Consider the following 23,778-nt stretch of genomic DNA (forward strand, 5'->3'; position numbering starts at 1 on the left):
AGGGGGGCACAGTGAGGGGGCACAGTGAGGGGGGTACAGTGAGGGGGCACAGTGAGGGGGGTACAGTGAGGGGGCACAGTGAGGGGGCACAGTGAGGGGGCACAGTGAGGGGGGCACAGTGAGGGGGCACAGTGAGGGGGGCACAGTGAGGGGGCACAGTGAGGGGGGCACAGTGAGGGGGCACAGTGAGGGGGGTACAGTGAGGGCGGTACAGGGGGGGCACAGTGAGGGCGGTACAGTGGGGGGTACAGTGAGGGGGGCACAGTGAGGGGGCATAGTGAGGGGAGTACAGTGGGGGGCACAGTGAGGGCGGTACAGTGGGGGGGTACAGTGAGGGGGCACAGTGAGAGGGCACAGTGAGGGTGGTACAGTGGGGGGGTAAAGGAAGGGGGCACGGTGAGGGAGCACGGTGAGGGGGCACAGTGAGGGGGGTACAGTGGGGGGGTACAGTGAGGGGGCACAGTGAGGGGGCATAGTGAGGGGAGTACAGTGGGGGGCACAGTGAGGGCGGTACAGGGGGGGCACAGTGAGGGCGGTACAGTGGGGGGGTACAGTGAGGGGGCACAGTGAGAGGGCACAGTGAGGGTGGTACAGTGGGGGGTACAGGAAGGGGGCACGGTGAGGGAGCACGGTGAGGGGGCACGGTGAGGGGGGCACAGTGAGGGGGGTACAGTGAGGGGGCACAGTGAGGGGGCACAGTGAGGGGGGTACAGTGAGGGGGCACAGTGAGGGGGCACAGTGAGGGGGGTACAGTGAGGGGGCACAGTGAGGGGGGCACAGTGAGGGGGGCACAGTGAGGGGGCACAGTGAGGGGGGTACAGTGAGGGGGCACAGTGAGGGGGGTACAGTGAGGGGGCACAGTGAGGGGGGCACAGTGAGGGGGGCACAGTGAGGGGGCACAGTGAGGGGGCACAGTGAGGGGGGCACAGTGAGGGGGGCACAGTGAGGGGGCACAGTGAGGGGGGTACAGTGAGGGGGCACAGTGAGGGGGGTACAGTGAGGGGGCACAGTGAGGGGGCACAGTGAGGGGGGCACAGTGAGGGGGCACAGTGAGGGGGGCACAGTGAGGGGGCACAGTGAGGGGGCACAGTGAGGGGGCACAGTGAGGGGGGCACAGTGAGGGGGCACAGTGAGGGTGGTACAGTGGGGGGTACAGGAAGGGGGCACGGTGAGGGAGCACGGTGAGGGGGCACGGTGAGGGGGGTACAGTGGGGGGTACAGTGAGGGGGGCACAGTGAGGGGGCATAGTGAGGGGAGTACAGTGGGGGGCACAGTGAGGGCGGTACAGGGGGGCACAGTGAGGGCGGTACAGTGGGGGGGTACAGTGAGGGGGCACAGTGAGAGGGCACAGTGAGGGTGGTACAGTGGGGGGTACAGGAAGGGTGCACGGTGAGGGGGCACGGTGAGGGGGCACAGTGAGGGGGGTACAGTGGGGGGGTACAGTGAGGGCGGTACAGTGAGGGAGCACGGTGAGGGGGCACAGTGAGGGGGGCACAGTGAGGGGGCACAGTGAGGGGGCACAGTGAGGGGGCACAGTGAGGGGGGCACAGTGAGGGGGCACAGTGAGGGGGGTACAGTGAGGGGGGTACAGTGAGGGGGCACAGTGAGGGGGGCACAGTGAGGGGGCACAGTGAGGGGGCACAGTGAGGGGGGCACAGTGAGGGGGCACAGTGAGGGGGCACAGTGAGGGGGCACAGTGAGGGGGGCACAGTGAGGGGGCACAGTGAGGGTGGTACAGTGGGGGGTACAGGAAGGGGGCACGGTGAGAGAGCACGGTGAGGGGGCACGGTGAGGGGGGTACAGTGGGGGGTACAGTGAGGGGGGCACAGTGAGGGGGCATAGTGAGGGGAGTACAGTGGGGGGCACAGTGAGGGCGGTACAGGGGGGCACAGTGAGGGCGGTACAGTGGGGGGGTACAGTGAGGGGGCACAGTGAGAGGGCACAGTGAGGGTGGTACAGTGGGGGGTACAGGAAGGGTGCACGGTGAGGGGGCACAGTGAGGGGGGTACAGTGGGGGGGGTACAGTGAGGGCGGTACAGTGAGGGAGCACGGTGAGGGGGCACAGTGAGGGGGGCACAGTGAGGGGGCACAGTGAGGGGGCACAGTGAGGGGGGCACAGTGAGGGGGCACAGTGAGGGGGGTACAGTGAGGGGGGTACAGTGAGGGGGCACAGTGAGGGGGCACAGTGAGGGGGGCACAGTGAGGGGGGAACAGTGAGGGGGCACAGTGAGGGGGCACAGTGAGGGGGGCACAGTGAGGGGGCACAGTGAGGGGGGTACAGTGAGGGGGCACAGTGAGGGGGGTACAGTGAGGGGGGTACAGTGAGGGGGCACAGTGAGGGGGGCACAGTGAGGGGGCACAGTGAGGGGGCACAGTGAGGGGGGCACAGTGAGGGGGCACAGTGAGGGGGCACAGTGAGGGGGCACAGTGAGGGGGGTACAGTGAGGGGGCACAGTGAGGGGGCACAGTGAGGGGGGCACAGTGAGGGGGGCATAGCCACAGTGAGGGTCCCCGCTGTCCAGTAGCAGCATGCCTCCCTGCCTGCTCTGTGGCTGCTCTTCTCCCTCTGTGCTCCCCATACTGATGAGCTGTGCTCGGATGAGGGCGGGCGGGAGCAGAGAGGAGAGGAGGGGGACACGCAGCTTTGACGTCTCCTGGCTGCGGCTTCCAGGCTCCAGCTCCTCTCCACGTAGATCCCAACGTGACCACACACAGCTCCGTCTCTCCTTCCTGCTCCGGCTGCACACACATACACACACACTGACACACACACTGACAGACCCCATACACACACAGGACCAGAGAGCCGCAGCCGCTGGAGGAGAGGGGGCTCCATCCATGCACAGCTCTGGATTCCGACACAAAATGACAAGAATATTAATATCTGCTGCTGCAATCCCTCCCTGCCAGGTTTAGCTTCATTTGCATTTCCTGCAGCTGGGGTTGGTCCTGTGCTCTTGGTTCATTCATTCCTATGGGAGTCTTCTTCTTCTTCTGCCTGCTGCCTGGTCATGTCTGCGCCTGGATCTGATGAGTGATCTCACAAGCTTCTCACCACCCCAGCTGCTTCCTCCTCACAGACTCCCCCTGTGTTGCTCTGGTTGCCAGGCTGGAGCTTGGATTTTTTTTGCAATGGCATCTAATGGAATGGGGGTAGGAGAATCTGGAGGGGTTTGCTTGGACTGCAATCAGTCTGCTCTCTTAATTGTTCTCCAGGGACCACTGTGAGTTACTTTTTGACCCCCAACTCCCCATCCTGATCCCACCACCTCTTGCTTGAAGATTGACCAAGAAGCCTTTGCACATCTTACCTGATTGCATGGAATTTCCCTCTCTCTTACCATAGAAGACCCATTTTTGTATTATATTAAGAGCAATACTGTCCTAATTTTTCATATCTAGATCTATATATATATATATATACCAGTTGCTGGCTCCAAGGTGGATGACCAGTGGCCACCTGTGAGCTGGAGTCTAAACTGATACCAGAGGAGAAGTTGATCAGTCCTTGGCCTCTGGCAGGTCTTGTTGTGTTCCTGGGCTGGATATGTCTATATTAACGTGAAGATGGATTTAAGTTTCATCTTTTGGCTGTTGACAGTTCTCATTGAAGACATCTGTAGCCAAGGAGTTTATGGTGAGTCTCTTGGCATAAAATTCCTAAACATTGTCTTCTCCAACTCCATCCATGACCTTGTATTTTCCATAGAAGCCAAGATCAGGTTGAGTGTTTGGTCTTTCTTGTAGGACTATAACTTGGTTGGTGGTCACTGATGATACATCTAAACCTCTCAACCCTTGGAGAACATCTCCTCTTACGTTTCAATGTATAATTTTCCAAAAGATTCAATGTGGAATTGTTCTTCTCAGGTTTCTCTCCATTGCATGTCTATCCAATGAACAGACTTAGCATGCACCTTGTATCTACCACATGTCTGCAAGCTCTGGTTGACCTCACAATGCATTTTTTTTTATAGGGATGCCATTAGTCTAATCACAGCAAAGTCTGAATTCAATGACTACCGCTCTAAACCGCATGTTATTTCCCATTACCTGCGTTGCCTCGGTTGTTGCAGACATTATAGTGCGAGCTTTGCAAATCTGCTCCAATCATCCAATTTTCCATTGACAAAACAGTTGTACATCGGAGAGGTGGGAAAATAAAATACATTTTTTGTTTGTCATTCGGAATGGTGTATAAATTGCTACATTGTGTTTGAAGGAAGTGTATGGCTCGGAGAGCAGATCAGACCTAGAATGGGGCTAATCGTTGGCTACTGCATCGGTGACAACCTCGGCTCATAATTAATGTGGCACCCATACATCATCGGGGGCAGTGCAAAGTAACAGCCAAAGTTGGAGGGTGTAAAGCGCCATGGTGGAGACGTATGATTGGGGAGGAAGGAAAGGGAAGGGGGTCAAGAATGCAACATTGCACATTGGGATATATCAGCGAGCGGGCAGGCAGGACCGGATGGAGCTGCCATGTGTGCCGTACATATCAGTAATGTATTGGTGCATGTTCTGTAATCAACTCTGATTGAATTACTTACTTGCCTATATTATAAATACGCTAATGGAGGACAGATGGTGTTTGCAAAAACACATCTAATCCCAGTATACAGTAGTAGTTGCCAATATTCCTTTCCAGTGAGAAATGATGCAAACCCCTCTACCCGCCCCAGGAGATGAAATTACCCATTTAATTGTTTTTTTTAGTGCTGAAATGATCATGATCAGTCTATGCAAGTGTCATCAATGTATGAAGGAGTCTGAGTGTGGGGGTAATATGGTGCCTTGGAGGGTAGAGGTTGGGGGGGTGGTATTTGACTGGGGGCGTGCCGAAATCCCAACAGACCCCTCACTGTTCTCACACAGCAACATCTCTGTCCTTTTCAGGAAACCCAATATGTTCTGTCAGTTTTTATATTGTATTTCTTTTTTTTCTAAATCCCCATTGGCAGCCAATGATGTACGGTATGCATGGGTGTATGAAGGGCCACCGCCGCCTTGGTGTGCAAACTGCAAGCTTTACAGCCCAGGAGATGATTATTTTAAGACAGCTCCCATGCAAAAAAAAAGAAATAAAATACATCTTGTTCGGGATGATGAGATTTCATGCCAGGGTAATTGGGTAGTGTAGAGTATTCATGTGTTTCCGAAATACAGATCAATGAACAGTAAATAGGAAATCAGACAGTGGAAGCTCGGGGAAGAGAAGCAGTGTACATTGTGTAGATACATGCCGTGTATTAGGAATGCCCGGGCTTGTTCTGAGTCATTTCACATAGAATCTAGGTCAGCAAAAAGTCAATGCCAGATGGTGACAAAACGTACCAAGCCATCCACATGCCACAGCTTAGTCATTATACATGGACTCCGCATACATGTACCCCACATACCCGCACACGTAAATGCAACATGCATAATAAAGGCCAACTACATACCCAAGATAAGTCACATGTACGTACAAAGGATACATATGAAGTACCCATGTCTGACACTTCACACCGACAAGTGGATTGATGGCTAATGTAGACACATCCAATCCTTCCTTGTAATCTCCACTGCAGACTTGTCTTCATATACCAGTTGCAAGGCTATGTATAGGTAAAAATAGACTACAGACAGGCAATCCAGACAAGGAGCAGGATACATGCAGTATTTATACCTTGAGGATGTCCATACCGGAAGGTGGTGCTTGGTTCTAGCATTTAAGCTCTGATACAGAAGGTCGCATTATGTGTATCCTTAGATATAGTCCGATATAGTGAGTGACAAAAAGAGAAAATAGGAGTACTAAATCCACCACAAGAATTTTTTAAAAATTAGATTGATTTTTATTATAATATATAATAAAAATCAATCTAATTTTTAAAAAATTCTTGTGGTGGATTTAGTACTCCTATTTTCTCTTTTTGTCACTCAGCATTATGGGGAGTTATTCCATGGCTAATGCATGCGGTGTTTTGGGCACTATGACCTAAGGCCATTTTATAACACGGGACTAGCCAGATCTTCCTCCAGTGAAGGACCCAGCCAAGGGGTGGCTCCTTTCGGAAACCACCATTACCACCATATTAAGTGGCCCTTTAAGTCAATATCCAGCTCTTTACGAGTTTATAGATATGACAAGGGAAATACCAAGCAAGGCCAGGTATCCATCCACAGACAGCTGTTTCGGGGTGTTGCCCCTCATCAGTGTGGAGTAGGATTCTGGCTAGTTGGGAGCAATGCCTTGTAGACTAACATCACGAAACAATCACAGACCTCAGGGAGACCAGTCAAAGAAAACACTGCAGCAGCCGGCAAAGGTGCTCAATCAGTGAAATCCTAGGTGCAATGCTCCCTGGGAAATACGAATATGTAAATAAAGTCCGTGGAGCCTCATATTGAGCTGGATATTTAATTAAAGGGCCACTTAATATGGTGGTAATGGTGGTTTCCGAAAGTAGCCACCCCTTGGCTGGGTCCTTCGCTGGAGGAAGATCTGGCTAATCCCGTGTTTGAGACTCTTAAATAAGGCTCCATGGACCTTATTTGCATATTTGTATTTCCCAGGGAGCATTGCACCTAGGATTTCACTGATTGAGCGCCTTTGCCGGCTGCCGCAGTGTTTTGTTTGGCTGGTCTCCCTGAGGTCAGTGATTGTTTCGTGATATTGGTCTACTAGGCATTGCTCCCACCTAGCCAGAATCCTACTCCACACTGATGAGGGGCAACACCCCGAAACGGCTGTCTGTGGATGGATACCTGGCCTTGGTATTTTCCTTGTCATATCTGTAAACACAAAGAGCTGGATATTGACTTAAAGGGCCACTTAATATGGTGGTAATGGTGGTTTCCGAAAGGAGCCACCCCTTGGCTGGGTCCTTCACTGGAGGAAGATCTGGCTAGTCCCGTGTTTGAGACTCTAAAATGAGGCTCCACGGACTTTATTTGCATAACTGTGGATAGGGAGACACTCACCATTCCAAGTAATAGATTAGGAGGTGCTCCATAAACAATTTCTACCGATGACACCAGTAACCACCAATAGTTATATCTTTGAAGATGACTTGACTGATCGCCACCAATGATGGCCAATAATAAAGGGTATCTTGGAAGATGATTTGACTGATCACCACCAATGATGGCCAAGAATAAAGTTTATCTTGGAAGATGTCTTGACTGATCACCACCAATAGTGGCCAAACATAAAGGGTATCTTGGAGGATGATTTCACTGATTGCCACCAATGATGGCCATGAATAAAAAAGTATCTTGGAGGGTGAAGTGACTGATTGCCACCAATGATGGTAAAGAGTAAAGCTGATCCTCATGCAATATTATCATACTGTTAACAGAAATACACCTTCAGTCTACCATAATAACAACCTTTACACATTTCAGGGTGAGATACTAGAACCTGATAGCATTGCCTTATGTTACAACACTAAATGCGACCAGTGAAATTAATGGTCTGCGCCGCAGCATCTGGATGAGTGAAACAGGAAGATGTTTTTACTGTTTTAAACATGAAGAAAGATCAGTAATTGTCAGTCTGATAACGGTTTAATGACTTGTAGAATATTCTTCATATTTCATAATTCACCTGAATCTCATTTGTCAGCAGACGGGAGCGAGCAGTGTTGGTAAACAAGCAGATTACTCACTTTGCTTACATTTACTTCTCCGTTTCGACTTTACACAATATTGCCTGTGGTTTACACGTTTCCCTATGTCTGGGAATGGTAATATTGCATGATGTAATGTCAAATTAAGAACCATTTACATGAACAAGGATTTGGGCTGATTATATTATCCATTATTATGATTTTTTTTTTTTTTTAAGCTCTACTGCCGGTATAACGGCCTTCCAAAATATTCTAATTGGTTTGTTTCCTATTAATATGAATTTATTGTATTTTGTTATCTCTTGTATTGCAATTTGCTTTTGTTCATATATAACATCTTGGCAAATCACACAGATTTTCAAAGGTTACAATCAAATAATATAAATATTTGAGCTCAACATGGCAACACCTGGGGTCAGCTATCCCCACTTCCTCCGATACATGATTAATGGCGCCTGTACACCAGCCGGTAAATAATCGGCTGACCAAACCGCTGATCTAAATGATCATTTGTAAGCGGATTGCATCTTTTATATGGGCCCTAAAAATATAGGCAACCTGTTGATGTCCTGCCGATAGTATGAAACCGTATGGGGATCACACAATGTATAATCACTTGATTGCCACCATACAGCTTGCCTTGGCTCATGTAGAGGACCTTAAAGCAGCACCGCTTGACTTGTTCAGTTGTCAGTGAATATTCACTATGGGTGGAAATGATCCTCATCTAACATGATCCAAGGTCTTCTAGATTTTTATTTGGCAAACACTTTATTATATACAGTCCAGTAAAGGAAATATGTTAAGTTAGAAAATAAAGGAACCAAACCATGACCACATTCTTGAAATCCTGGTTAGAATTTTTAGTACCGGGTAACTGCTCCATGAACCAGAGTTGTATAAAAGCATTCTCAGCATAGCATCTAACTTAAAAGGACATTTAGAAAGTGAACACTCCCATCAATGCTGATTGGCCGAGAGCAACCAACTCCTCCCATATTTCCCTTTCCCTAATCTTTTGTTCTGGGCACTGCATAGAGTGGAGCTTATTGCAACCACTGATCTAAACCTTATAGGCATTTTTTCATAGATGTTCTAGAATGGTCAGGTCTCACCGTCTCTCTCAGGCAGCTATAAGGCATGAGGTGCCTGGGGGGTTGTTCTATACAGGTGCTTCTCACAAAACTAGAATATCATCAAAAAGTTAATTTATTTCAGTTCTTCAATACAAAAAGTGAAACTCATATATACAGTAGAGTCATTATATTTGTAATGACTCTATATAATATGAGTTTCACTTTTTATATTGAAGAAATGAAATAAATTAACTTTTTGATGATATTTTATTTTTGTGAGAAGCACCTGTAATTAAAGATCTGTTAGTTAAAAAAAACTATAAATGACCCAGTCAGGGTGTGATCTGCAGGCGGTATAATGTACATTTTATTGGATCGATATAATAGTATAAGCAGTTGTCGTTATATATACATTTACTGTTTTCCTTCTGTTGACTTAATCTTGACAGACTTTATGGTGCATCATGTGAAATAATTAGTGTTATTGTCCTTGTAAAAGCTATGGGATGAGACAGTAGTGTTTTCCTATAAACATTGAAGTTTTATTATGGAAGATCCTTAAAATAGGCTATAAATGTATAAGAGTCAATTTATGTGAGAATTGTCTGAGTGCTAGAGGTTTGCCATGAAGATAGATAATAGATAGAAAGATGACTGATAGATTGGTAGATGATATATAGATGGATAATAGATAGATAGATAGATAGATAGATAGATAGATAGATAGATAGATAGATAGATAGATAGATATCCCAGGTCAAAATTACTGTTATTGTGAATAGTTAAGCCAGATGAAGTTTAAATGATCTCTAAAAGGTTCTGAAATTAAAGATGACACATTTACTTTGTTTTGTAAACATATATATATATAACTAGCTGAAGAGCCCGGCGTTGCCTGGGCATAGTAACTAACTGTGGTTAGTTATAACAAATTATAATGATTATATTGCGCATAAAAATATTTCACATCATATATTCAACGTTACAGATTTGCAACACAAATTAACTACCGTAAATGATTACCCAAATATTGATAGTATCTTATTTTCAACTCATTCAAGAGCCTTTTCATAAACATTTTTGGTTTTTCCTTCTGGTGCAAAATTTTCAAAAAAGAAAAATGTTGCTTCAACAAAATGGTGCTGGTGCATGCGCAATAGCATCTATCGGCAAGCAATGCTCTCAATCTTCACATGCGCAGCCCACTGTGTTCCGACGACCAATGTGGGAAAGTACCCAAGAAAAAGAAATTGTCGCTGTTGAACATAGCAATGCTCCCACACTGGTACACGGGACACAACCGGCGTCATTTTGTTGAAATAATTTTTTTTTTAACACAATATTAACCCTTTAACAACTGCCAATACAACTTTTAACGGCGGCAGTTAAGGAGCCTTTTTCCTTCTGCACCTCATGCTCCTTCTTTTGACACAGCCTCCTCCTGCACCTCACGCTCGTCCTTTTTACACAGCATTTTTCTGCAGCACAGCTTTTCTCCTTTATAGTCGCCTCCTCCAGCAGCACCTCACACTCCTCTTCCATATACAATTGTAAACACTTGGTCCTGAGAGAAATTGCACTAATTGCAATAAAGCGTATTGTATACACGGCCTACTTTTTGTGCAGCACCACACTTTTCTCCTTTAGACCTCGTTCACATGTTATTTGGTCAGTATTTTTACCTCAGTATTTGCAAACTAAAACTTGGAGGAAAACAATCAGAGGAAAAGTGTATTAGGCTGTGTTCACACACAGCGTTTTTTTAGCAGTTTTTACCGCGGTTTTCACTATAAAGCCACTATAAAACCGCTAAAAATAAGGTGCACAGTCATTTCTATGCATTTTGCACTTTTTGTGCACATTGATGCGTTTTTTACCGCGAAAAAACCGCATCGCGGTAAAAACCGCAGCATGCACATTAATTTTGCGTTTTTTTCCGCGGTTTAGGCTTCTCCCATGCTTTTAGAAACCGCTGCGGTAAAAAACGCATCAAAAACACATCAAAACCGCGCAAAACACACACAAAAACCACCGCGGAAAAATAGGTGCGGTTTCTGGGAAGGGATTCAGGTTTTTGTGCAAAAATTTTCTGCAACGTGTGCACTTAGCCTTAGAAACATGTCACCACTTCTGTATTTTTCTCCCACTCTTGGTTTTGGCTTATAAATACTGAGGTAAAATACTGACCAAATGCTGAACGTGTGAATGTGGAATTATACACAGCATCCACTTGCAGTGCCTCACTCTTCTCTATACACAGCCTCATACTGCAGCAGCACCTCACTTCTCTCATTTTCCCATTATGCCTCTCATTTCCCCCTCTCATCTCTCATTTTCCCCTCACATCTCTCATTTTCCCCCTCACACCACTCATTCTCCCCTCAGTCCTCTCATTTTCCCCCCTCACACCTGTCATTTTGACCTCACACCCGTCCCCACTATTTCCCCGTCACATCTCTTAATTTTCCCCTCACTCCTCTCATTTTCCCTTCACTCCTCCCTTCCCCTCACACGTGCACAGCAACTTCCTGTTATGAGCACAGCTGTGTAATCCATGAGGCTCTTTCCTTTCCCTTGATGTCATGCCTCACAGGAGCAACTCCATTCTAGACATAATGGAGCTAGATGTGGCCTGTGCCTGCCGCGCACTGATACTATGAAGGCGGTAGCCCTGATTGTAGCTCGCAGTGGCTGGGACATGAGTTTTGCAGGGTGGCTTTCAAGGTGAATGTGTCTCCGTCTGTGTGTGCTAACAACGTGGGCTGTGTGGACGAGGCTTTGCGTGTGGAGTGAGTGCGGGTATGCGCAGTGGGCGAGGCTATGTGGAGTTGGCGTGGCTTGATACTTACACACCCATATATACACTCAGCTTTATACATATATATATATATATATATATATATATATATACTGTGCGTGTATATATGTGTGTGTGTATATATATATATATATAATATTCGTTTACATTTTAAAAATTATAAAAAAAGGAAATGGGCAGATGCACAAGTTTGGGCACACTGCATGGTTATACCTAGTAGCACTCACTTTTGAAAGTATCACATCTTGTAAACTCTTTTGCAGCCAGCCAAGAGTCTTTCAATTCTTGTTTGAGTGATTTTCATCCATTCTTCCTTGGAAACTTCTTCCAGTTCTGTGAGAATCCTGGGTCGTCTTGCATCCGCTGCTCTTTTGAGGTCTAGCCACAGATTTTCAATGATGTTCAGATCAAGGGACTGTGAGGGCCATTGTAAAATCTTCAGATTGCGCCATTTGAGGTCGTCTATTGTGGATTTTGATGTGAGTTTAGGATCATTATCCATTTGGAGAAGTCATCCTCTTTTCATTTTCAGTTTTTTTACACATGGTGTTATGTTTGCATCAAGAATTGGTTGAAATTTCTTTGAATCCATTCTTCCCTCTACCAGTGGAATGTTCCCCGTGCCATTGGTTACAACACATTTCCAAAGCATGATTGATCCACCCAAAGGTTAATGGTTATTGAAGATGTTCTTTTCCTGGAATTCTGTGCACTTTTTTTCTAAACACATACCATTGTTCATTGTGGCCAAAAAGTTCTATTTTCACCTGATCGGTCCACAGGACTTGTTTTCAAAATGCATCAGCTTGTTTAGATGCTCTGTTGCATACTTCTAACTATGAATTTTATGTTGAAGATGAAGAAGTTTTCTTCTGATGACTCTTCCATGAAGGCCATAATTGTGCAGGTGTCTCTGAACAGTCGAACAATGTACCACAACTCCAGAGTCTGCTAAATCTTTCCGAAGGTCTTTTTTTTGCAGTCTAGTGGTGGCTATGATTTGCCTCGAACTGAAGAAAGAGCAACTTGAAAACTCTTTGCTATCTTCTTATAGCCTTCTCCGGCTTTGTGGGCCTCCACCATTTTCATTTTCAGAGTGCTAGGCAGCTGTTTAGAAGAACCCCGTGGTTGCTGTTTTTGGCACAAGGTTAGAAGAGCCTGGGTTTTTATCAAGCTTGGAAATTTGCATCATCGGGCCTTTCTTAACGATGATAGGGAACAAGCCACAACTCTAACAAGCTAATTAAAGTCTGAAATAATGAGCATACAAATCTCCAAGGGTGCTCAAATGTTTGCATCGGCCCATTTACCTTTTTGTAATTTTTAAAATGTAAAAAATGAGTCATCTGTAACTTTAGGCCTTTTAGAGATCATTTCATCTTCAACTCGCTTAACTGTTCACAATAACAGTAATTTTGACCAGTAGCCACCTTTTGCTTTGATTACTGCTTTGCACACTCTTAGCATTTCTTGATGAGCTTCAAGAGGTAGTCACCGGAAATGGTTTTCACGTCACAGGTGTGCCCTGTCAGGTTTTATTAAGTGGGATTTCTTGCCTTATAAATGGGGTTGGGACCATCAGTTGTGTTGTGCAGAAGTCTGGTGGATACACAGCTGATAGTCCTACTGAATAGGAGGAGGGTTCACACTTGTGCATGTCACATATATGTTTTTAATCCTTTTTTTTCCGTGCTCAGCACGGTTTGGGAGACCCCACCCTCCTCCTTTGTGACATGCACATAAATGAGCTGTCTTTCACCAACAAGCCCATATACTGGGAAGCGCCTGTCTGTATCCTGTTCATTCGGACACTGTTCACATGTTCAGGTTATGAATACATTAGATAGGGACTGCTTCGTGAAGGGTTACCGTGAAGTGGTGAAGCAGCTTGGTATGTATTTTTTGCAAAAAATGTGTTGACTAAATACCCTGTATTTGTTATACAGCACTTGCTGATTACTTTTATATGTTTTTTACTGCAGAGTATTTTTTCAAATTTGTCATTTTGTGCTCTCTTGTTGTGGTTCAGCCATTGGGTGGTGTGGGCATTGTCTTACCGACTTGTTCACACTTGTGCATGTCACATATAAGTTTTTAATATATTGAAAGACAGTTATGTTTAAGTTTTGGAGACCTGGCACCCTAAACTGGACTCCGTGGTGCTGCTTCATTGCAATCTTTTTGTACAAATAGATCTTATTTTCCAACATTCAAAGGATGGCTTTAGAGGGCGTGGGGTATGAAAAGTTTCATGTTTCACATAACACCCCATGGGACACCAAAAATGTTATCAAATATCAATGCCTCCTTTTGAGAGCCCAAACCCCTATATACATCTGTCGCCTCCAAATGAATGGCTGCGTCTAATGGCTGGGCATCCTTTGGACAGGCACAGAAAACCTTCCATAAATTTTGTTTTGAAGGATTTTCCTGTGAGGCTTAGTTACATGGGTGATTTGCCTATAGATGGACAGATGATTTTGATAATAAACTTATATGAAATAAACCCTAGAGCCAAGTGTTAGCCTCCATGTCACCTCCAACGCTGTTATCTTCCAGTGGAAAAAGAACCATAATAGGAAACTACTGTTGTGTCAGAGCCTTGAACCACCAGAAGATCCCATGTTACTGGAGACACCAATTCTGACCAAACTTGAACCCATCAGTGACTCACTCAGCTGATCATCTATGGTTTGCTTTAGAAGATAGTACATTGGTAGACCTTGGTATCTGTGTGGTGTTGACTTAAGAGCCTTGAAGATCGCTGCCCAATATCACCACTACAAAGTCTACCTTTACAGTATTTTTTTTGTAATGTAGTGTAACTGTAGCCCCTGAGCTCTGATCTTGACAGAAGCTTCTACATACAGTAGATTTACAGTAGAAGTTCATGGAAAGTGTATTATCATTGCTTTCTATAAACTCACACAGTCGTCTCGGCAAGATCGGAGCTCGCTGACCACATTACTCTACGCAGTGTAAGCATGTCCTTTCCTGTCTCCGGTAAACTTTATCTGCACTGTCTTGGAGCGCCCCTTTAAGAGACATGCAGTAATGCTTCTTGATTTCTAATGAACTTCATGTCATACCTTGTTTGGCTAACCACTGTGATACTCTGCGTTCACCCTGACACTATTTTCTTCCCAGCTATTTCTGCTGAGGATTTATTTTTTTGCGTAAAATCCAAACTGTACATCTTGCACCGGTATTGTATTATTATAGCGATTTCTTCTTCTGCAGACATCATGTTCCTGAAAGTATTACTTTGTAGATATGTAGTAAAGCCGACTGTTATTAGATTTAATTTGCATTTGTTTTTATAGATAGTTCTAGAGTTATTTTAAGTAAAAAAAGAGAAAAAAATCATAGCAAATGAGTTATGTGAAAAGCAAATCGGACAATACTGCAGAAAAATGGAGCTGTGCCACATTGGAGAAAAATTCAGCACTTATGCAAATGTGCCCTTCCTTTCGTCTTGACTTGTAATTAGCAGCTTTAAATAAAAGGGTCTGGAGATGTTTACACTATAGGTGTCTATAGGTGTCTATATTTGGCCACCCAGTGGTGGAGAATGAGAATTGCAGCTTGCATGACATACCGACATGTAATTAATTTGTATTGTAAAAATTGGAATCTTATCAAAATTGATGAAAACGTAAGGAGGGTGCATTAGTATGTTTGACAAATTCTTCTCTGTTACATGGGACATACTCATAATTTCCACTTGGCATCCTTAGCTATGCTACATCAATACAAAGGACTGGCACATGACTTATTCCTTCCAAAGACCATAATAAGGACCATAGTGCATTTATTACGGGTGAAAGAAAGGCGATTTTGGCAGCTAAATAGGAAATAGTTCTTTACAGTTAGAGCAGTCAGAATGTGGAATGCTGACCTCAAGAGGTAGTAATGGCAGACACTATAACAGCTTTTATATAAGGGCTGGATGATTCCTTCAATACTCATAACATTGGGGGTAATAGATAATTTAGTGATGAAATGAATAATTGGTAGAGAAAGGTTGAACTTGATGGACCGTGGTTATTTATCAAGCTGTGTAACTATGTAACATCTTACAAGCTCAGTCCTAACTTGTTTAGCTTTAACTGCCAGGTGAGGTCATAGAATCATAGAATCATAGAATCGTAGAGTTGGAAGGGACCTCCTGGGCCATCTGGTCCAACCCCCTGCTCAAAGCAGGATTCGCTAAATCATCCCAGTCAGATGTCTGTCCAGCCTCTGTTTGAAGACTTCCATTGAAGGAGAACTCACCACTTCTCGTGGCAGCCTGTTCCACTCATTGATCACTCTAACTGTCAAAAAGTTTTTTCTAATATCTAATCTGTGTCTCTTCCCATTCAGTTTCATCCCATTGCTTCTAGTCTTTCCTTGTGCAAATGAGAATAAAGTTGATCCTTCTACAATGTGACAGCCCTTTAGATATTTGTAGACAGCTATTAAGTCTCCTCTCAGTCTTCTCTTTTGCAAACTAAACATTCCCAAATCCTGCAACCTTTCCTCATAAGACAGGGTTTGCAGACCGGTCACCATTCTGGTCGCTCTTTTCTGAACTTGCTCCAGTTTGTTGATGTCTTTTTTAAAATGTGGTGCCCAAAACTGGACACAATATTCCAGATGAGGTCTGACCAAAGAGGAGTAGAGGGAAATAATGACTTCACGTGATCTAGACTGTATGCTTCTGTTAATACATCCTAGAATTGCATTTGCCTTTTTTGCTGCTGCATCACACTGTTGACTCATATTCAGTCTGTGATCTATTAGTATACCCAAGTCTTTTTCACATGTGCTGTCACTTAGCCCTATTCCTCCCATTCTATATATGCTTTTTTCATTTTTATTGCCCAGATGTAGTACTTTGCATTTCTCCCTGTTAAAAACCATTCTGTTAGTTGCTGCCCACTTCTCCAGTTTATTTAAATCTTTTTGAATCCTCTCTCTCTCTTCTCTAGTATTAGCTATCCCTCCTAGCTTTGTGTCATCAGCAAATTTAATCAGTTTACCCTCAATTCCTTCATCTAAATCGTTGATAAAGATGTTGAACAATACAGGGCCCAGGACAGAGCCCTGTGGTACCCCACTTGAGACATTCTTCTAACTGGATGTGCAGCCATTTACGACCACTCTTTGGGTCCGATCACTAAGCCAGTTATGAATCCACCTAACAGTTGCCTTGTCCATTCCATACTTAGTCATTTTTTCAATAAGGATTGTATGAGAGACTTTGTCAAATGCTTTGCTGAAGTCAAGATATACTATATCTACAGCATTTCCTTGATCCACCCAATCAGTGATACTGTCATAGAAGGAAATTAAGTTAGTCTGACATGACTTATTAGTTAGAAACCCATGCTGACTCTGTTTAATCACTTCATTCTTATCCAGGTATTGACATACATGTTGTTTAATAATTTGTTCAAAGATCTTTCCTGGTATAGAAGTCAGACTCACCGGCCTATAGTTGCCTGGGTCCACCTTCTTCCCCTTTTTGAAGATAGGAACAACATTTGCTCTTCTCCAGTCTTCTGGCACTTCTCCTGTTCTCCAAGAATTTTCAAAGATTATGGAGAGGGGTTCAAAAATTTCTTCTGCTATCTCCTTCAGTACTCTGGGGTGTAATTCATCTGGACCTGGAGACTTGAATTCATTTAGGTTAGCTAAGTGTTTCCTCACTATCTTTCTGTTTATAGATATCCTGGATTCTTCTATTCCCTTAATAGGACAGTGAATAACAGTTGATGTTGCATTTCCTTTCTGAGAGAAAACAGATGCAAAATAGGAATTTAAAAGTTCAGCCTTCTCAACATCCTGTCTTACCATTTCATCATTTTCATCCTGTAAAAATCCTATAGCATCTTTGACTTTTCTTTTACTTTTGACATATCCCCAAAATCCTTTATTATTGCTTTTGACATCTCTTGCGAGCCTCAGTTCATTTTCAGCTTTAGCTAATCTGATTTGTGCCCTGCAGGTTCTGCAGACAGCATTATATTCTTTTTTAGATATGCCTCCCTCTTTCCATTTTATAAACATTTTTTTCTTCCTTTTTAGCATGTGCTTAAGTTCTGTGTTCATCCATCCTGGTTTCCTTAAATGCTTCCTATTCTTCCCTCTTTTCGGAATTGTTAACAACTGTGCTTTGAGAATTTCATTTTTCAAGATTTCCCATCCTTCCTGGACATTTTTGTCTTTAAGGATATCCAGCCATTGGATCCCTCCAATTCTCTTTCTGAATCCCTTAAAATCTGCCTTTCTGAAATCTAACCTTGACGTCTGAGTCTTCACAGGTCTTCCACCTCTAGTAATCCAAAATTCTAAAATAGCATGGTCGCTACCTCCTAGGGTCCCAGCCACTTTTACCTCCTCAACCATTTCCTCCCTGTTTATAAGGATTAGATCCAAGGTAGCAGTTCCCCTTGTTTTCTCCCTTACCTTTTGGAAGATAAAGTTGTCAGCAAGAGAGGATAAGAATTTCCTTGACCTGTTAGTTTTGCCTGAGAGAGATTCCCAACAAATGTCTGGATAGTTGAAATCTCCCATGACAACTATGTCATATTTTTTGGAGAACTTGGCCATCTGATGCATAAAGAGTTCATCTATATATTCGGCTTGCACAGGCGGCCTGTAGTAAATGCCTACAATGGTGTCCTTTCCATTGTTCTGTCCTTGTATTCTTACCCAAACAGTTTCCACAGAACTCCCAGTCTCTGAAGCTTCAATCTCTGTGCAGATATACGCGTTTCGAACATACAATGCGACACCCCCTCCTCGTTTATCAAGTCTGTTTCTTGCAAATAAGTTGTATCCTTCTAGTCTTGTATTCCAATCATGTGTATTGTCCCACCAAGTTTCAGTGATTCCAATTACATCATATTTCTGTTCCTGTGTTAGTAGTTCCAATTCTCCTTGTTTGTTGCCCATGCTTTGTGCATTAGTATAGAAACATTTTAGTTTGTGATTGGTTTCTCTTTCTCCAATATTTTTATTAATTAGATTCTTTCGTCTTTGTTCTTCCTTTCCACTTCTAATAGCAAAGTTCTCAATACCATTTGTCAGGTGTATGGCTTTTTCTGGTCTTTTGCTTCCCTTCCCATGTTGTTCTAGTTTAAAGCTCTCCTTACAAGTGTAGCAAGGCGACTTCCAAATACATGCTTTCCAGTCTTCGTAAGGTGCACCCCATCTCTAGCAAGTAGTCCATCGTATAAGTAGTTCACTCCGTGATCCAGAAATCCAAATCGTTGCTGACGGCACCATCGACGTAGCCAGTTGTTCACCTGCAGAATCTTATTCCACCTCCTTGTTCCATGGCCATCCACTGGGAGGATGGAAGAGAAGACCACCTGCGCTCCCAGTTCTTTCACTTTCTTGCCTAAGTCTTCAAAGTCTCTGCAGATGATTTCCAGGTCGTTTCTTGCGGTGTCATTTGTCCCCACATGTAGTAGCAGGAATGGGTAGTCATCTGTAGGTCTGAAGAGTCCTGATATCCTGTCAGACACATCTTTAATTTTTGCACCTGGAAGACAGCACATTTCTCTTGTAGTTATATCCGGTCTGCAGATAGCGGCCTCTGTTCCTCTCAGCAGGGAATCCCCCATGACCACCACTCTCCGTTTCTTCTTCACAACATTTTTCTTTCTCCATCCAGGAGGACTCTGAAGGTGTACAAGGTTGCTGTTTGTTGGCAAAGTCTTATCCTGATGTATTTCTTCATCGTTTTCCTGCGTGAGAGCCTGGTACTGGTTTCTGAGCAGTATGGGTGCTGACTGCCTCCTGATCCTCCTGCTTCTCTGGGTCACATGTTTCCATTCCTCTGTTTCTTCAGGTGCACTTCGAATTTCTTCTCTTTCTGTAACATGAAGAGATAATTCTGCTCTGTCCAAGAACTCTTCACTTTCCTTAATGATCTTCAACGTAGCTAACCTCTCTTCGAGATTTTGCAACTTTTCCTCCAACAGGGACACAAGCTTGCATTTGTGGCATGTGAAGTTTGGCTTTTCCACTGGTAAATCTGTGAACATGTAGCAAGAAATGCAGCTCACCAAATGGCTCCTGGCCTCTTCCATCTTGAGATTTCTTAAAAAACGATGAAAGATGAGTCAAATTTCCGATTTCCTCTTTTCAGCTGCAACCGCCAAAACCCAGTGATCGTTGAGCTCGCGGAGACTCTTCACTTATCCCAGAAGGCACTGGGAATATGCAAATGATCTCCTCAAGACTCTTCCCCTGGTTTTCCGATTTCCTCTTTTCAGCTGCAACCGCCAAAACCCAGTGATCGTTGAGCTCGCGGAGACTCTTCACTTATCCCAGAAGGCACTGGGAATATGCAAATGATCTCCTCAAGACTCTTCCCCTGGTTTTCCGATTTCCTCTTTTCAGCTGCAACCGCCAAAACCCAGTGATCGTTGAGCTCGCGGAGACTCTTCACTTATCCCAGAAGGCACTGGGAATATGCAAATGATCTCCTCAAGACTCTTCCCCTGGTCTCTTCCCCTGGTCGTTTGGTTCTAGGAAAGGCAAAAAAAGTAATTAATTAGCATTTCCAATCAACGACCACTTCTTAGAAGGCTTTGCCAGAAATATCAATGTATCCACTCGGGTAGCTGTAGATTTTAAAAAGGAAAGGGGACGAACACAAAGGGGTATTAGCTCTGAGATGCCATGTGACTATCACTGGCATTTTGGAAATTCGGTCATAGTAAATTGGGAATATTTTAGAAATGTTTAGAAATTAAGGTTTGCAAATGGATCACACCCATAGGGCCAGATTCATCAAACTTTTACAAGTGAAACAAACTTTGAAAAGTTGCAGAATTTTGACGCAACTCAAGGCTGCTCTAAAGTTTTGCTACTTATGACGTTCTCACTCCACTTTTGCCCAGCTCTGACAAATTGGGCAGAGCAGGGATGGGGGCATGGTATTCAACAAAGCTATATGCGTAGTATAGTACAGTCTATGGAAGATATTCAGAATTTAAAAGTGGACTTGGACAAACTGATTGGGCATGCCCTTGACAGATGAGGTTTAAGATTGCTAAATGTATAGTTATGTAGATGGGCCCTATGCTTTAGATAGCGTAAACTAGGAGAGTCACTTCTAGAGAAGGATCTGGAAACTAATCTGTAGGCATAATTTCTTCTAGGGATAGTAAACTAGGAGAGTCATTTGTAGAGAAGCATCTGTGTACTAATAGTCTGCAGGCACCGTTTGTTCTAGGGGAGTAAATTGGGAGAGTCATTTGTAGAGAAGGATCTGGATACTAATACTCAGCAGGCATCATTTTTTTCTAGGTTGAGTAAACTAGTAGACTCAGTTTTAGAGAAGGATCTGGATATTAATAATCTTCAGGCATCATTTGTTTTAGGGGAGTAAAATCGCAGAGTCATTTGTAGAGAAGGATCTGGACACTAATTCTCAGCAGGCATCATTTGTTTTAGGGGGAGTAAATTAGGAGAGTAATTTGCAGAGAAGGAACTGGATACTAATAACCTTCAGGCATCTGTTGTTTTAGGGGAGTAAATTAGGAGAGTCATTTGTAGAGAAGGATCTGGATACTAATACTGAACAGGCACCATTTGTTTTAGGGGGAGTAAAGTAGTAGACTCAGTTTTAGGCCGGGGTCACACTTGCGAGTGCAATGTGAGAAACTCGCCAAGTCTCTCGCCTCAATACCCGGCACTGCCACTGGCACTCGGGACCGGCGTGTGTGCCTTCATGTATTTCTATGCAGCTGAATGCTCCGGTCCGAACCGTCGGCGGCACTGCCGGGTATTGAGGCGAGAGACTCGTGCGAGTTTCTCGCATTGCACTCGCAAGTGTGACCCCGACCTTAGAGAAAGATCTGGATGTACTTGTAGATCGCAGACTAAATGAGAGCTTGCACTATCAATCAGGGACTTCTAAGATGAACAGGATATTGTCATGTATTAATAGAGACTCCTGGGACAAGGACCTAATACTACCACTTTACAAAGCATAAGTGCAACCTTATCTGGAATAAGCAGTTCAGTTCTGGGCATTAGTTCGTAAAGAGGATGTCCTAGAAAAAGTACAAAAAGCCGCAAAACTGATAAGGGGTGGTAGGATCATAATTATGAGGAAAGCTGTAAAAAAATTGAATTTATTTCTAAAGCAAAGACCACTAAAGGGGGCAAGATTAACTAGTCCAAGTAAATTAATGACCCATACAATGACTAAGATCCATCAATAAGTCCCTCAGAATAGAAGAGGATATTCCCTCATCTAGAGAAAGAATAGTTCAATTTCCAGAGGAGACAAGGCTTGTTTACCATGAGAACTGTGGAATAGTCTACCTCATAAGCTGCTCCCAGTAGGATCCATTGATGGTTTCAAAAAGGGTTTAGTTGCTTTTTTAGGAAGAAAATAATATAAATACTTCTGGACATTTGTAAAGTTCTTGTTCTGACACTTGGGGTTTGGAGGGAATAATTTGCTCTTTTAGGACAGATGGGTCACGCATTATGACCTCATTCCCTTCGTTTCCCGTCTTTTGGTTGAACTTGAAGGTCACATGTCTTTTTTATAAGAAAATAAGCTGTGCTGCATCTCTATAGGGGAATAGTTGAAGTAATGTCTTCTGATCTAAGAGGTTCTGCAGGAGTCAGAGTACATTCCATCTCTGTCCCGTAGATATCCACTAGTCATTATAATTGTCCCAGCCACTGTGGATTACATGCCTGTCTTCATAAATCCTCTCTTTTTGCAGAGATATTGCCATATAGCCTTTTCATCGGAGGGAAGAGGGCACATGACAGGAGGACATCCCTGGAGATTACAGTAAAGGAGCTTTCACCTTTAACAGAGAAAAGAGTTCTTCACAATAAGGGCAGCTAAGGCCCAGAAATCATTACCAAGGTGGTGGGAACTATAGGGTCTTTAAGAAGAGGTTAGACACCCTTTCAGAAAAATAGGACGCCGGGGTGATGCCAATTAATCTAAGGAAACCTGTTTCAGGGAGGAAACCGACTGTCATCTTGGGGTCATGAAGAGATGTTTTCTTCCTCGGTTCCTGAGAAAATGAATGTGTTCTCGCAGACTTACTAGGTTTTAAATCCAGTTTCTTGTGCTAGAACTTACCAAATGCGGTTCTTTTATTCCAGTGTCACCAAGGGTGTAAATCTTCCCTCCATTTCACAAGTTGTTACAATTATTTCCTGCCTTCGTTCATGAACTATACAGTAGAATTTTTTTTTCTCTGATAAACTTTCTCGCTTGCAAACTATTGTAAAGCCAGTTATTGTGAGAAAATGCAGAATCTCATTCAGGGTAGTTCTGTAAGAGCCTGGAAAACCATGGCTTTCTTACCAAATCAGTGCCTCTCTCCCACTGGCTACATATGAAATTGCAGCCCAGGCCAATTCTGTAAACCTGACATAGCCTATGGACAATAGAATGGCACTGTTTCTAGCAGAAATCTCATACAGCCCCCTTTAATGCTAGAAGATGCAATATGCTTCAAAATAAGTAACTCTAGTTAGTATCAATCATGATTTATGAAAGGTTGTTTCATGAGATGATGAACACAGACAGGTATTTATATATGTAGATTGGTAATACAATAAATTAGTTTGATAAGTAGAGGCCAAAAAATGTCTTCCTGTTGAGGTGCCACCTGCATGTCATTGTGTCTTTCTGCAGGTTTATGAAAATGAATGTTTAAACTGTATTTAGTGATAAAATTGTGAATGTGTGGTCTGTTTGGCTCTTTTCTTGCTGAAGGGAGCCTGTTTACCTTTCAAATGGTGTATCATTTGTATGTGTGGGGTGAAGTAATCTGCAAAAAAGCAGTGCATGTATACAAATGTGTTTGCATATGTGACTCACCTGCAGTGAAGTGTGCAATCCTCCAATGTGCCTGAAATAGGCTGGGCAAGCACTTGAGCAAGCTGGAAAGACCCCAAGGCAAATGTTTGGATTTGTTTGTGATGTCTGTAAGCAGCTTTGTGGTAGTGTGCTTTGGTGTACTGTGGTGCCACCTGCAGGTCATTTTTCCTTACTGCAGGTTTATGAAAATTAATGTTTAAACTGTATTTTGTGATCAAATCATGGATGTATGCTATTTTCTTGCAGAAGGGGGCAAGTTTACTTTTCAAATGGTGTATTTTTGTGTGTAGGTGGAGTATGAATGGAGATACAAAGTAATCACCGAAAAAGAGTGTTTAGAAATAATAGAATAGATAATTTTCTCCTTCAAACTTTGTTTTCATCAAAGAATGCTCCCTTTGCAAA

General features: G+C 43.8%; 1 protein-coding gene across 2 annotated transcripts in view; it reads left to right on the forward strand.

Moving 5' to 3' along the window:
* Positions 1-2,643: 2,643 nt before the first annotated feature.
* MDGA2 (MAM domain containing glycosylphosphatidylinositol anchor 2) overlaps positions 2,644-23,778 on the forward strand; it is a 1,066,479-nt gene continuing 1,045,344 nt past the window's right edge. For both annotated transcript variants that reach the window (XM_073577764.1, XM_073577765.1), the window contains exon 1: positions 2,644-3,637. In XM_073577764.1, the coding sequence (XP_073433865.1) occupies positions 3,568-3,637 (70 nt within the window). In that variant the 5' untranslated portion in view covers positions 2,644-3,567. The remainder of the gene's footprint in view (positions 3,638-23,778) is intronic.

The sequence above is a fragment of the Dendrobates tinctorius genome, unplaced genomic scaffold (assembly GCF_039654945.1).
Source record: "Dendrobates tinctorius isolate UK_male_01 unplaced genomic scaffold, ASM3965494v1 ptg000057l, whole genome shotgun sequence".
In the NCBI taxonomy this organism is placed as follows: Eukaryota; Metazoa; Chordata; class Amphibia; order Anura; family Dendrobatidae; genus Dendrobates; species Dendrobates tinctorius.